At 44.9% G+C, this 13922-nt stretch overlaps 1 protein-coding gene across 2 annotated transcripts in view; it reads right to left on the bottom strand.

Moving 5' to 3' along the window:
* Positions 1-13922, bottom strand: part of LOC146834884 (E3 ubiquitin-protein ligase RNF170-like) — a 67038-nt gene that overhangs the window by 30165 nt on the left and 22951 nt on the right. Inside the window, exon 1 of one of the 2 annotated variants that reach the window (XM_085600145.1) lies at positions 11196-11301. The exons of the other annotated variant lie outside the window; for it this stretch is intronic. Within the exon in view, the coding sequence (XP_085456271.1) occupies positions 11196-11242 (47 nt within the window). The 5' untranslated portion in view covers positions 11243-11301. Of the gene's footprint in view, positions 1-11195; positions 11302-13922 lie in introns of those variants that run through there. 2 annotated transcript variants of the gene reach the window in all.

Below are 13922 nucleotides of genomic sequence, written 5' to 3'. Positions count from 1 at the left end.
TCACCTTCCAGACTGGTACCCTACCACCGCCACATCCCGGGTCCTCCCTCCATCTGAGATAGGAGCCATGGTAATAGTGCACAAGATTCTTCCCTCCGACAGAGACACGTTACATCTAACCGGAATACCCAATCACAGAACCGGGTTTATAAATATGCAAAAGCTTTGTGTTAAAACACAGCACAATGCTGATAAGCAGGAGTGGTTGCACTAACTTTATACAGCTAATGTGGTGCAAACTGGAAGTACATTGACACAAGAAATTATGTTATTAGGGCCTGATCGTGGCCAGTGGGTGTGCACCAGTTTTCAGAAGTAAGGCTGGATGGAAGTGCTTTTGCCGTTGCATGTACCAACCTCTGGAATGTAATGCCTGGACCAGTGTAGCACATTGAGTATTGCTACTGTAAGGCAGTATGCTAGAGTCCGAGCTGCTTCTAAATCTTTAAAGTTTTGTTGCAGCTTTCTCTTCCTCTGTCCCAAAGAAGTCACTTCAGTGGTAGGTGAGTCTTAGAAACCCCTTCACATCAGTACATCCAGCCCACAGTCCATGATAGATGAACATAATCCTAATTAGCTACATATTGACATGTAATAGCATAAGAAAGTTATTAACTGGGTATGGCCGAAAGGTAAACAATTAATGTATACTCACTATGTCACAGTCCTGAAACTCAATGCCGCTGTTTGCGTAGCATGAGAATGAATGGATGGATGAATGAATAGCATGTTATAAAGCACACTGTTATTCACAATGGGGCATCCTGGTTCTAATGTCGAGACAGTCCACGGGCCTGGTTTGGTCTTGCCCAACGGGAGCATAAGAATTTATAACACTTGTCTCCTTTTGATCCCCAGATGATTACAGTTTACAAAAGGAGTTTTGACCCCCCTGTCAGGTTTCAGTCATGACACCCAAAGCCCTTTGATGCTTCCAGAAAATATCTTGTCTTGTGAAAGTCATTCTCTTTGCCTGTCGCTGAGCACCGATCAGCAGCACTTTCTAACACACCAGTCATGGTGATCCAATGGGGCCATAGTATCAAATAGGGCCATGGTATCAAATGGGGCCATAGTATCAAATGGGGCCATAGTATCAAATGAGGGCCATAGTGTCAAATGGGGCCATAGTATCAAATGGGGGCCATAGTATCAAATGGGGGCCATAGTATCAAATGGGGGCCATAGTATCAAATGGGGCCATAGTATCAAATGAGGGCCATAGTATCAAATGGGGCCATAGTATCAAATGGGGCCATAGTATCAAATGTGGGCCATAGTATCAAATGGGGCCATAGTATCAAATGGGGCCATAGTATCAAATGAGGGCCATAGTATCAAATGGGGCCATAGTATCAAATAGGGCCATAGTATCAAATCGGGCCATAGTATCAAATGTGGCCATAGTATCAAATGGGGTCCATAGTATCAAATGAGGGCCATAGTATCAAATGGGGCCATAGTATCAAATGAGGGCCATAGTATCAAATGGGGCCATAGTATCAAATGAGGGCCATAGTATCAAATGGGGCCATAGTATCATATGGGGGTCATAGTATCAAATGGGGCCATAGTATCAAATGGGGGGCATAGTATCAAATGGGGGCCATAGTATCAAATGGGGGCCATAGTATCAAATGGGGCCATAGTATCATATGGGGGTCATAGTATCAAATGGGGGCCATAGTATCATACAGGGGTCATAGTATCAAATGGGGCCATAGTATCAAATGGGGGCCATAGTATCAAATGGGGCCATAGTATCAAATGGGGCCATAGTATCAAATGAGGCCATAGTATCAAATGGGGCAATAGTATCAAATGAGGCCATAGTATCAAATGGGGCCATAGTATCGAATGGGGGCATAGCTGTCTTCTTTTCAATGCAGAGGCCTACCCTCTTTTCCCACAAGGTATGATTTGCATAGTCACACTATCAAACAATCCCACGGTCTACATATCACAGGTTAGGAGTGAAAGAATGACCACAACCCCTGAGAAACAGACTCATTGCTTAGTGAAAGTTAATGAACTCTAGCGGAATAGGTGATTTATTCCAGTTATGTGAGCACTGTGTCAGCATCCTCAGAGATGGAACTGCAGGCCGGGCTCCCTCACGTGGCGGACATACAGAAGGTTGTGTAAGGAGAGAACGCACGTGAGCCATGGAAAAGCTTCATCTTTTCCCTATACAATATGTTGTGTAAGGCGAGGGGGCGCTTCGGTCACGGAAAAGGCTCCTTATTGTGATTATAGAATTGATTGAACACTTGTGCCTTATTTAAAGAGTTTTAGGTCGAGGTTCCTTAATCTCGAATGTGCATGGATTTAGCACAGTTGCTTTATTAAATCGAAGGTTGGAAGAAAAAGTCTTGAATGGTTCCAGGGCTGGCTGACACCTGGGTGAAAAGTGTTGGTGGAAAAGAACTGTTTTAGAGGCTGTATTTGGGATTTTTTGTGTCGAGTCTTATACAAAACTCAGTGCATCTTTTATAGTTTGGGGGAAACTGAAAATCGTTCAATTTCTGGAGAAAACTCTAAAAAGGAGAGCAGTCCATTGGCTGAATCTTCTCCGCCATAGGGATAGTTCTGTGGAAAAGTCTACTCCATATTTAATGTTTGCTCCAGAAAGTAGCGGATTTTCAAATCCCTGCAAACTCTCAATTGGGCCCTAGGGGGGGGGGGGGGGGGGGTAGGGGGGGTGTATTTACAACAAAATGTCAGAACGTGGTGTTACACCAAAATTGGTAACACCGCACTCTGACATGTTTTTTAAACGCAGGGATGCACCATATCTACAAAAAGACTGTGCACCCCTTTCGCCTGGTGCTGACACTAATAAAGCTGCCTAGCGCCAGCCCCCTTTTGCCATGTTGCAAGGGGGCCTGCAGTGCAGGGGGTGATTGTCTTGAAAGGTGATTTGTGCTTTCTATAGTGTGCTACAGAACGCAGCACACATGCAGAGAGCAAAAAACTAGGAGAAATTAACAATTTCTCCTCATATTGCCAGTCTAAGACCAGGTATTCCCTGGTCTTAGTTTTTGGCATTGCCCCAGTCCTGTAAAAATGAGGCAGCATCAAAAAGCAAAATGTAAATGTAAATTTGATACTTGTATAGCGCACTACTCACCCACAAGGGTCTCAAGGCGCTTGTACGAATACCGCTGTGGAACCCATCCTGGCTTTCCCTGTGAGGCGTCCACTCCTGGGCACCCCCAAGGTGGAGGCCAGGCATCCTTAGCGTTGTGGGGGCCGTTGTGGAGATTAAGCAAGCTATTGCCCAGAGTTGCAGAGTGGGACTCCATGATTGGAATAGGCACCGAGGCGAGAATTATCAGGTCCGTGGAATTTTTGAGCCCAAGACCCGCCGAGGCGGGGAATTGAACCCTGGTCCCGGGCTAGACCTCTGCATCAGGGTCTGCCGCTCTAATCATTGAGCCACACTTCTCCACTCCAAAGCAATGCATGTTGCAGCAGAACGCCCACTACAACAACCATCACATGCCCCTTTCACACTAAGGAAGCCTTGGGGTAGCTCTGCGCTCAATAAATCAAGATAAGTGAAGCACGAAAAGTGGCCTTATTATGTTAAGAGGCGTAATGCTGTTTGTAAATAAGGAGAAGGGGATGTCGCCACCAGAATGTTGCTAAAAGTGATGTCACCTTGTAAATATGCCCCTAAGTTTCTCCAAGGCTTGCTAAAGCACCTGCGGTTGAACTGAAAAGGCACAACCTGGGATGACAGTACAAGCTAGAAGATAAAGACCCACAAGGCCCATGTTAGTGACTTGCTCAAGGGTTTTCGGCACACTTAAACCAAATTTACATTTATATACTCCGCTATCTCTTTTCCGTGGCACCTGGGTCCGAATTTTGTACTACCTTATTGTACCACAAGATGTACATGAAAATTGAGGTTTTAAAGAAAAGAGATTTGGAGAAATGGAAGAGGCTTATGACATTGGCCAAAGTGCCAGTGAGAAGACATAAACGTCCTGCACACCTAATGGTGTTTTGCTGCTTTTGGGGTGAATCACACACAAATACACTAGTTCAGAGAGGGGTGGAACTACTCTGCTTGTTTATGCATTTGGCTTCCGTGTTTTCTAAGACATGTTGGCATAAGGTGGCACAGTGCTTTTAATGCAAAACCAAAGGGGATGATGGACGGAGTGTTGAACATTGCAAGCACTCAGCCCCAGTCAACTGATCTGAGTTTAATCCTTCATCATTCTTTAGCTCACTCCACCACTCCAGTTGAGACATGGCCATATGCAAATCAGTCTGACCCTGTGCCTCATGGGAACAGTCCAGCCCGAACTGCAAAGCCATGTCTTCCCTGGACTGGAAACAAGCATCCTGGGACCGGTTTCTGGGTAATCAGCCGTAATCAGACAGGCTAGCTTGAGTCCAGTGGCAAAGTGAGCAAGGGACCCACGTCTGGGCATACCCTGCCAATTTAGGGCAAACAAAGCAAAACCAAAAGGGATGATGGACGGAGTGTTGAACATTGCAAGCACTCACCCCCAGTGCACTGTTTAACTTTAGAAACACCTTTATTTGCAAAGACATCTTGCAGCAAAAGTGTAAAAATCCGATAAAGTCTCTTCAAAATTCAAAAAGTATATTTTTTTACATGCAGAACCGTTTCACATTAATACATCACATTATGTCAGTGCATTTAGATGTATTTTTAGGTGATAGTTTTCAGACATGAATTTAAAAACATTTAAGCTTCCCCCCAGCCTGACAAGAATGCCAATAGTGAATTAAGAGGCAAGCCACTGTGTGAGGGCCCTTGGTTGCTATTATACATGAACAACATTATAGTTTATTCAATCAAACACAGGAGATGGTTTTGTACAGCACACACCCCAAAGTCATGTATTTCAAGGTCAACTTATATGTGATCTTGAAGAAAAATTAGTGAAAGGCAAATAAAATAATTGCCTGGGATCACACAATGTGGTCAACTGGGAAAGCCGGGACTGATCCTAAGTTTTCTGGTTTCATATTGTGCAGTTTAGCCACCAGATGTACAAGCTTTGCTTCCCCTGCACCCACCTTACTTCCCAACACATCCCCAAGCTGCCACCATGCTGGCATCGATGCAACCCTCGATAACACCACAGACCAAAGTTTTTGGGCCCGGGCAACATGTTTGCCAGTACCCTAGAGTCACAAGAGACCTGCTGGCCTGAATCTCACCTTCCAGACTGGTACCCTACCACCGCCACATCCCGGGTCCTCCCTCCATCTGAGATAGGAGCCATGGTAATAGTGCACAAGATTCTACCCTCCGACAGAGACACGTTACATCTAACCGGAATACCCAATCACAGAACCGGGTTTATAAATATGCAAAAGCTTTGTGTTAAAACACAGCACAATGCTGATAAGCAGGAGTGGTTGCACTAACTTTATACAGCTAATGTGGTGCAAACTGGAAGTACATTGACACAAGAAATTATGTTATTAGGGCCTGATCGTGGCCTGTGGGTGTGCACCAGTTTTCAGAAGTAAGGCTGGATGGAAGTGCTTTTGCCGTTGCATGTACCAACCTCTGGAATGTAATGCCTGGACCAGTGTAGCACATTGAGTATTGCTACTGTAAGGCAGTATGCTAGAGTCCGAGCTGCTTCTAAATCTTTAAAGTTTTGTTGCAGCTTTCTCTTCCTCTGTCCCAAAGAAGTCACTTCAGTGGTAGGTGAGTCTTAGAAACCCCTTCACATCAGTACATCCAGCCCACAGTCCATGATAGATGAACATAATCCTAATTAGCTACATATTGACATGTAATAGCATAAGAAAGTTATTAACTGGGTTTGGCCGAAAGGTAAACAATTAATGTATACTCACTATGTCACAGTCCTGAAACTCAATGCCGCTGTTTGCGTAGCATGAGAATGAATGAATGGATGAATGAATAAATAGCATGTTATAAAGCACACTGTTACTCACAATGGGGCATCCTGGATCTAATGTCGAGACCGTCCACGGGCCTGGCTTGGTTTTGTCCAACGGGAGCATAAGAATTTATAACACTTGTCTCCTTTTGATCCCCAGATGATTACAGTTTACAAAAGGAGTTTTGACCCCCCTGTCAGGTTTCAGTCATGACACCCAAAGCCCTTTGATGCTTCCAGAAAATATCTTGTCTTGTGAACGTCATTCTCTTTGCCTGTCGCTGAGCACTGATCAGCCGCACTTGCTAACACGCCAGTCACGGTGATCAAATGGGGCCATAGTATCAAATGAGGGCCATAGTATCAAATGGGGCCATAGTATCAAATGGGGCCATAGTATCAAATGAGGGCCATAGTATCAAATGGGGCCATAGTATAAAATGGAGCCATAGTATCAAATGGGGGCCATAGTATCAAATGGGACCATAGTATCAAATGGGGGCCATAGTATCATATAGGGCCATAGTATCAAATGAGGGCCATAGTATCAAATGGGGCCATAGTATCAAATGGGGGGCATAGTATCAAATGGGGCCATAGTATCAAATGGGGTCCATAGTATCAAATGGGGGGCATAATATCAAATGGGGCCATAGTATCATATGGGGGTCACAGTATAAAATGGGGCCATAGTAAGGCTGGATGGAAGTGCTTTTGCCGTTGCATGTACCAACCTCTGGAATGTAATGCCTGGACCAGTGTAGCACATTGAGTATTGCTACTGTAAGGCAGTATGCTAGAGTCCGAGCTGCTTCTAAATCTTTAAAGTTTTGTTGCAGCTTTCTCTTCCTCTGTCCCAAAGAAGTCACTTCAGTGGTAGGTGAGTCTTAGAAACCCCTTCACATCAGTACATCCAGCCCACAGTCCATGATAGATGAACATAATCCTAATTAGCTACATATTGACATGTAATAGCATAAGAAAGTTATTAACTGGGTTTGGCCGAAAGGTAAACAATTAATGTATACTCACTATGTCACAGTCCTGAAACTCAATGCCGCTGTTTGCGTAGCATGAGAATGAATGAATGGATGAATGAATAAATAGCATGTTATAAAGCACACTGTTACTCACAATGGGGCATCCTGGATCTAATGTCGAGACCGTCCACGGGCCTGGCTTGGTTTTGTCCAACGGGAGCATAAGAATTTATAACACTTGTCTCCTTTTGATCCCCAGATGATTACAGTTTACAAAAGGAGTTTTGACCCCCCTGTCAGGTTTCAGTCATGACACCCAAAGCCCTTTGATGCTTCCAGAAAATATCTTGTCTTGTGAACGTCATTCTCTTTGCCTGTCGCTGAGCACTGATCAGCCGCACTTGCTAACACGCCAGTCACGGTGATCAAATGGGGCCATAGTATCAAATGAGGGCCATAGTATCAAATGGGGCCATAGTATCAAATGGGGCCATAGTATCAAATGAGGGCCATAGTATCAAATGGGGCCATAGTATAAAATGGAGCCATAGTATCAAATGGGGGCCATAGTATCAAATGGGACCATAGTATCAAATGGGGGCCATAGTATCAAATAGGGCCATAGTATCAAATGAGGGCCATAGTATCAAATGGGGCCATAGTATCAAATGGGGGGCATAGTATCAAATGGGGCCATAGTATCAAATGGGGTCCATAGTATCAAATGGGGGGCATAATATCAAATGGGGCCATAGTATCATATGGGGGTCACAGTATAAAATGGGGCCATAGTATCAAATGGGGGCCATAGTATCAAATGGGGCCATAGTATCAAATGAGGGCCATAGTATCAAATGGGGGCCATAGTATCAAATGGGGGAATAGTATCAAATGGGGGAATAGTATCAAATGGGGGCATAGTATCATATGGGGGTCACAGTATAAAATGGGGCCATAGTATCAAATGAGGGCCATAGTATCAAATGAGGCCATAGTATCAAATGGGGCAATAGTATCAAATGAGGCCATAGTATCAAATGGGGCCATAGTATCGAATGGGGGCATAGCTGTCTTCTTTTCAATGCAGAGGCCTACCCTCTTTTCCCACAAGGTATGATTTGCATAGTCACACTATCAAACAATCCCACGGTCTACATATCACAGGTTAGGAGTGAAAGAATGACCACAACCCCTGAGAAACAGACTCATTGCTTAGTGAAAGTTAATGAACTCTAGCGGAATAGGTGATTTATTCCAGTTATGTGAGCACTGTGTCAGCATCCTCAGAGATGGAACTGCAGGCCGGGCTCCCTCACGTGGCGGACATACAGAAGGTTGTGTAAGGAGAGAACGCACGTGAGCCATGGAAAAGCTTCATCTTTTCCCTATACAATATGTTGTGTAAGGCGAGGGGGCGCTTTGGTCACGGAAAAGGCTCCTTATTGTGAATATAGAATTGATTGAACACTTGTGCCTTATTTAAAGAGTTTTAGGTCGAGGTTCCTTAATCTCGAATGTGCATGGATTTAGCACAGTTGCTTTATTAAATCGAAGGTTGGAAGAAAAAGTCTTGAATGGTTCCAGGGCTGGCTGACACCTGGGTGAAAAGTGTTGGTGGAAAAGAACTGTTTTAGAGGCTGTATTTGGGATTTTTTGTGTCGAGTCTTATACAAAACTCAGTGCATCTTTTATAGTTTGGGGGAAACTGAAAATCGTTCAATTTCTGGAGAAAACTCTAAAAAGGAGAGCAGTCCATTGGCTGAATCTTCTCCGCCATAGGGATAGTTCTGTGGAAAAGTCTACTCCATATTTAATGTTTGCTCCAGAAAGTAGAGGATTTTCAAATCCCTGCAAACTCTCAATTGGGCCCTAGGGGGGAGGGCGGGGGGAGGGGGGGGTGTATTTACAACAAAATGTCAGAACGTGGTGTTACACCAAAATTAGTAACACCGCACTCTGACATTTTTTTAAACGCAGGGATGCACCATATCTACAAAAAGACTGTGCACCCCTTTCGCCTGGTGCTGACACTAATAAAGCTGCCTAGCGCCAGCCCCCTTTTGCCATGTTGCAAGGGGGCCTGCAGTGCAGGGGGTGATTGTCTTGAAAGGTGATTTGTGCTTTCTATAGTGTGCTACAGAATGCAGCACAAATGCAGAGAGCAAAAAACTAGGAGAAATTAACAATTTCTCCTCATATTGCCAGTCTAAGACCAGGTGTTCCCTGGTCTTAGTATTTGGCGTTGCCCCAGCCCTGTAAAAATGAGGCAGCATCAAAAATCAATGCATGTTGCAGCAGAACGCCCACTGCAACAACCATCACACGCCCCTTTCACACTAAGGAAGCCTTGGGGTAGCTCTGCGCTCAATAAATCAAGATAAGTGAAGCACGAAAAGTGGCCTTATTATGTTAAGAGGCTTAATGCTGCTTTGTAAATAAGGAGAAGGGGATGTCGCCACCAGAACGTTGCTAAAAGTTATGTCACCTTGTAAATATGCCCCTAAGTTTCTCCAAGGTTTGCTAAAGCACCTGCGGTTGAACTGAAAAGGCACAACCTGGGATGACAGTACGAGCTAGAAGATAAAGACCCACAAGGCCCATGTTAGTGACTTGCTCGAGGGTTTTCGGCACACATAAACCAAATTTACATTTATATACCCCGCTATCTCTTTTCCGTGGCACCTGGGTCCGAATTTTGTACTTCCTTATTGTACCACAAGATGTACATGAAAATTGAGGTTTGAAAGAAAAGAGATTTGGAGAAATGGAATGCGTTTGGCTTCCATGTTTTCTAAGACTTGTTGGCATAAGGTGGCACACTGTTTTTAATGCAAAACCAAAGGGGATGATGGACGGAGTGTTAAACATTGCAAGCACTCAGCCCCAGTCAACAGATCCGGGTTTGATCCATCACCGTTCTTTAGCTCACTCCACCACTCCAGTTCAGACATGGCCATATGCAAATCAGTCTGACCCTGTGCATCCCGAACTGCCAAGCCATGTCTTCCCTGGACCGGAAACAAGCATCCTGGGACCGGTTTCTGGCTAATCAGCCGTAATCAGCCAGGCTAGCTTGAATCCAGTGGCAAAGTGAGCAGGGAACCCACAACTGGGCACACCCTGCCAATTTAGGGCAAACAAAGCAAAACCAAAGGGGATGATGGACGGAGTGTTGGGCATTGCAAGCACTCACCCCCAGTGCATATGGCCCAGATCTCTGCACTGGGGTGAATGTATGACATTGTTCTGCATTCTGTCCATCAACTGTTGTTTTTGCATTTAACAGTGTTTTTAATACACCCCCACATGCACGTGCTCTGTTCATCCATCATGGGACTGTAGCTTCTGAGCAGTTCATTCTGGGCAGGTTCCTGCACGTTTGTCCTGCATTCATTCTTCTGCCAATCCGCATTACCTCACCAAAAACACGGAAAGATTCAAGAGAGGCCGGTAGAGGTTGACATTCTTAGCATATTTTTTCTCTCAGCTGCATTACCAGTCACACTGTTTCATGAGCCGCAGACTCCACTAACCCCCCAAAATTCGGGACCGACAGTTCCTTTCTACAAATGTACTATTCGTGGGTGCCACCTTGAAATGTCTTCCGATGACTGAACCGGAACCCAGGGGCGAGTGGTAGTGATGGCGGTAACCTCGAAGTAGAGCGGCGCCACACATTATGAGAGCAATTCCACAGACTGCAGGGATAGCTGGTGCCTCCTTCGTTCTGTACAATTGGTTGATTCATTGGTAAATGCTGTAACCATAACCCACTGCGCAAGGAAAGTTTTCCAATGTTAAGGCCCTGATTTCAAGTTGTGCAAATCTCCGAGGGTATTTATCACACTCGATAACTACCGACCCCCTGGGGCTGAGGTACTTATCGGGTAAAGCAAATGCCACATATTCAGAGTTTTGGTCCTGGAAATAAGGCATAATATGTGGATATGGTATTTACAGGCCCAAATTCTGCATGTTTTGCTTCTTTACCTAGTATTTTTCACCATTACATTTCGATAGGTTTGACCTGCTGTAAATTGCCAGGGAATAAATTGTAGGGGTACTCGTTTACCACAAAACTATCAGCTCCCGCCCATTTGAAAAACTCTTGTTTGCTCAGAGATCAGAATTTACCTCACAAGGAGGGCCTTGTTATCTGCACCTGTGGTAGTACCTGAGCACTGGCCCTAAACTAAAAGAAACGTGCGGCTCATGACCTGCACACACACAAGGTAACGGTCTGATCACACAAAACACTCCGTGTCAGGTACGGACACACCATTCAGCTAAACCTATGGACTCTCCTCACCTTGTGTCGGACGTGGCGCAGAAAGCGGGGCTGAGCATCGTCGCCATAGCCTATATCTGAAGCGCCACCTCGGCTGATGGGGAAGTGTTGTGAGCTCCGAGTGCCGCGTACAATTCATAGAGGCAGCCTGACTACACCAGTTAACCATTAACCAGGTCATGTAATGCCAACGTTTTCAGAAATGTAGCAACAGCAGGAAAGGAAACCCTCGCATGAGAAATTGACTGCACCTGGTCATGTGATAATCGGAAAAGATGTGAAAACACGCCTCCCCGTTTTAAATAGCTCGTGACAAGGATAATGGTTCTGTGATGAAATGGCGGGGATAGCCTTGACAGGTCACAAGTATTCTGACCATAGGACATGGCCGGTGCGTTGTGCACTGCTGCGATAAGCTGGAGAAGGCTGGTGAACCCGCTCACCTGGCCTTCCGCCCGTGGCTGATTGTTTTACATTACACAACGGGGAGAGGGCGTAATGTAGACGCTTTTCTCCAGCCGAGGTGAATCATCTCTTCCCAGCACCACCTAGGTCCAGAAGCAGTTCTGTACGTGCAGAGCGAGGATGTTCCCTCATTTCCTCCAAGCATTACCAAGACTGCTCCGGTAAATATACCAGGAGTGGATTTACTCGCGTGATGCAGTGTAGGTAATGACGTGGAATCACCATATACAATTCCGCAAGATTACGCACAGCTACACAACAAGGGTAAATCTGTGTTTAACGTTATTTCTTACCGCAAAATGCCTCCTCGTGTCCAACATGGGTGCATACATGTATTTTGCCCTAAGAATTAGTGCTAAATGCAACAGAACAGGAAGAGCGGGCACGAGCTGCTGCTCACACTCTCTAGATGTGCTTTCGGAGTAAGATTGCCCCCCAGGTTACCCCCAGCATTTGATGCTATTGTCTCATCGTGCTCAATGTGCTGTCGGGGTAGTATTTCCCCTCTACTTACTCCCGGCATCTAGCACTATGGGGCATATCAGCAACAACCGGCGATAGTTATCGCTAAGCGCACTTAGCGCTAGGATAATTATCGCCGGCTAACGTGGTTTTTTATCGCTGAGATAGCGAGCTATTAGCAACGCTTATCTCAATAGCGATAAAAATCTACACGCTAACTGCCTAACGTGAGATTATCGCTGGAAACCCAGCGATAATCTCACGTAGTGTGGCGTTAGCTTGCTGATAGGGACTCACAAACTTAGCCATGATATCCACCCTCCATAGGATATCATGGCTAAGTCAGTCCTGAAGCAGGTGTAAGGAAAGTAGTGATAACTGGGGTTATCGCTACTTTTCTTGCCGCTATGCTTCATAGCGTGGGGCTTGATGATAGGAGAAATGTCGTTTAGCGACATTTCTCCTGTCATGTTCGGTCAGGAACGCCCACTTTGCATCATTAGAGATGCAAAGCTGGGCGTTAAGATTTTGTGCGCTAACGCAAGGTTTCACGTGTTAGCGTGACCTTGCTAATTAGGCAATAAAATTATCGCTGCTTTTCATCCAAAAACGGCCGCAAAAGCGGCGATCATTTTCTATCGCCATCTTGCTGATATGCCCCTATTTTCTTAGTGCAAAATGCACCCTCGCTTCCAAAATGGATGCGAGGATGCATTTTGCATTACTAATAGCGCTAAATGCAGCAGAGCACAAAATAGCGAGCGGCAGTTTACAGTGGTTAAATGTGCTCTCACAGTAGGATTGTTCCCCCCCCCCCAAATACCTTTAGTTACATGAGCAGGTGTAATTTTGTTATTATAGGCAGGCCCACTGGAATTTTGCAGCAGGAAAGGGCCAAATTATGCAGAAGAGTTTAGTAAATTATGCAACAAGAAAAGACTAATTATGCGGCATAAAGCTGCACAGTCTGTAATGGTATTACATCATAATTTTTAAATTTATACACTGTCTGGGCTTTGGTTGGACCTCACTGGTACCAGTTTAACACCCAAATATGGCAATAAGTAACAGAAAAGTGACCAGTCCAGCCCTGCAAAGGGCCTTCCACTGCGGGACAACAAGTGTGGCTGCATTTTTAGTATTCTTTTATACCGTTTAAGATAGAAACAATGTTTTTTGTTAAAATCTGCAGATTATGCGGCAGATTATGGATTATGCAGCAAATCTATAATTATGCGAAAAATCGCCGCCCTATCTCATAATTCTAGTCGCCCTGATTATAGGTAATTCCGTGTCAAAGAGTAACATGGAATTACTTAAATTGCTCCGATTAATCCAGCGTACCTGGTGGTAGAATATAACGTGGGGGCATATTATCAAGAAAAGGCGTTACAATTATCGCCGCTTTAGCGGCAGAAAACTGCTGCTAAAGCGGCGATAATGGGCTTGATAATATGCCCTTGAGAATTCCCATAGAAGCCCATGTTCTGGTATCAACATGGGCTTCTATTGGAATTCTCTGCGGCATATTATCAAGGCCATTATCGCCGCTTTAGCGGCAGTTTTCTGCCGCTAAAGCGGCGATAATTTTAACGCCGTGCTTGATAATATGTCCCTAGGTATTGTGTTATTGTATTTAGATAGCTCTTCATACTTGTGAAGATGCTACAAAGCGCTGTTTTGCATTAGTTTTTTGGGCACACTCTTGGAGTGTATGGTAGGAAGGGAGTCGGAGGTAGTGAGACTTCTATGGGCAGATACTAACAAGATACCACTAAATCAGACAGGCTTCTGCAAAACGTCAGGCACAACAACAAATAT

The sequence above is a fragment of the Triturus cristatus genome, chromosome 4_2 (genome assembly GCF_964204655.1).
Source record: "Triturus cristatus chromosome 4_2, aTriCri1.1, whole genome shotgun sequence".
NCBI lineage: Eukaryota > Metazoa > Chordata > Amphibia > Caudata > Salamandridae > Triturus > Triturus cristatus.
The sequence above is the reverse complement of the archived record's forward strand: the minus strand, read 5'-3'. Positions and strand labels throughout refer to the sequence as shown.